Source organism: Guillardia theta (assembly GCF_000315625.1).
Source record: "Guillardia theta CCMP2712 unplaced genomic scaffold GUITHscaffold_93, whole genome shotgun sequence".
Lineage (NCBI taxonomy): Eukaryota > Cryptophyceae > Pyrenomonadales > Geminigeraceae > Guillardia > Guillardia theta.
The window spans coordinates 107,616-109,479 of NW_005434581.1; the positions used below are offsets into that span (position 1 = coordinate 107,616).

The 1,864-nt window shown below is 59.8% G+C and overlaps 1 protein-coding gene across 1 annotated transcript; it reads left to right on the forward strand.

The window, feature by feature from the left end:
* Positions 1-529: 529 nt before the first annotated feature.
* Positions 530-1,815, forward strand: GUITHDRAFT_116232 (hypothetical protein; the record flags this gene model as incomplete). The annotated part of the gene is made up of 3 exons (XM_005824513.1): positions 530-1,530; positions 1,576-1,649; positions 1,718-1,815. The coding sequence occupies 3 exons, from the start codon at positions 530-532 to the stop codon at positions 1,813-1,815; spliced, it is 1,173 nt and encodes a 390-aa protein (XP_005824570.1).
* Positions 1,816-1,864: the final 49 nt, after the last annotated feature.

Below are 1,864 nucleotides of genomic sequence, written 5' to 3' on the forward strand. Positions count from 1 at the left end.
AGGGGAGTAGAGATATAGATAGAGGAGATGAGTGAAAGAAGGGACGGAAAGGGAGAGAAGGGAAGGAGAGAGAGAGAAGATGGTAGAAGGGAGGGAAGGCATGGAGAGGGAGAGGAGGGAGAGAGAGAGCGCGCGCGCAGGAGCAGGGACGAAGAAAAAGATGGGGAGGGGGAGAGGGGTGAGGATATGAGAAAGAGTGAGTTAGAGAGCAAGAGAAAGTGATTGAGGGGAGAAGGAAACAGAGAGTGAATGTTAGAATGAGAATCGAGAATGCAGGGGAGGAAAGAAAAGTGTGCTGGTGGAAGGAGGGAGAGTAGTGTGCCGGGGTGGCACAAGAAGGCAAATAAGGTAGCATGAGGTGGTGTCTTGCAAAGGAGGGATGGCGTAGAAGGAGGAAGGTGAACCTGAGCTGACTTAGGAGCTGACAGGTCTGTCAGTTCATCAAGAAATTTCATCCACGTCATGGACGACGAGCAAGCATCGCCCGTGTGGATGAGGTAGAGCTAAGACTCTTGTCTGATAGGGCAACATGGTCAGCACGATGGGTAAATGGTGGGAGAAGCGGGTGCAGCGACTTCGAGCGTTGCTGGAGAAGGTGGGGAGGCAGGGGAAAGCGACATCGGAGCCGGCATACGAGCAGGAGCGACCAGCGGCATACGAGAAATCGCGAGCGATCTTTCTGCAGGGGCTGGGGCTCATGTTCCTCGTCGCCTTCTCCTCCTACTTCATCCAGTTCGAGGGGCTCTACGGCAGCCAGGGCATCCTCCCCCTCACCGAGCAGCTCCAGCTCTCTCGCGGCCTGCGCTGGCAGCTCTACCCCACCATCGTGCGGTGGCATGCGGCACTTGGGATAGACGAGTACCTCCTGTGCAACTTCCTCGCCGTCCTCGGCCTCCTCGTCTCCTCGATCGCTGCCATCGGCTTCGGGACAGCTCCTGTCATCTTCGCGTGCTGTGTGCTGTACCTGTCCTTGACAACGGTTGGAGACGTGTTCATGTACTTCCAGTGGGACGCCCTCCTCCTCGAGACAGGCTTCCTCTCCGTCATGTACGCTCCTCTCTGGACTCGTCCTCGCCGCAGCTCCCAGGTGCCGCGCGTTCCCCTCTGGATGCTTCGCTTCCTCCTCTTCAAGCTGATGCTCATGAGCGGCGTCGTCAAGATCGCTTCCAAGGACCGCGTCTGGCAGCAGCTGACCGCCCTCTCCTACCACTTCGCCTCTCAGCCCATCCCGACCCCCATGGCCTGGTACCTGCGGCAGCTCCATCCTCTCCTTCTCCAGCTCGGCGTCGCCCTCGTCTTTGTGATCGAGATCCCTGTCGCCTTCCTCCTCATCTGCCCGCTTCGGGTCGTCCGGCATGGAGCTGCGGGGGCAGTGGCGCTGCTTCAGGTTCTCATCATGGTCTCGGGCAACTACGGCTTCTTCAACCTCCTCACGCTCCTCCTCCTCGTCAACCTCCTCGACGACACTTTCTGGGTCTCCTTCCTCCGCGAGTGGGAGAAGGACGCGTCTGACGACCGCAACGTCAGAGGGTCTGGCGGGCGGGGGGAGGAGACGCCGCTGCTGCATCCTGGCAGCAAGGGGATGTACGGCAGCAGAGGAAGCAACACCTCCTACTTGGGCTCCTCCCCCTCTTCCTTCCCTGGCAGCGGTTTGTACCCGGCGAGCATGCGAGGAAGCTTCTCGCGGGGGCTGGAGGGGGAGGCGACGTACGTGCAGGGACAGACGTCGATCCCCTTCAGAGGCGCCATGGGCCCCGGGGCTACGAGTACGTGGGAAGGAAGACCCCTGCCTTCTGCTGGGCTTCTCTACTCTAATAACGTTGGTGGGGTGAGTGGCGCCCAACCCTCGTCGCGATCTTTCAAT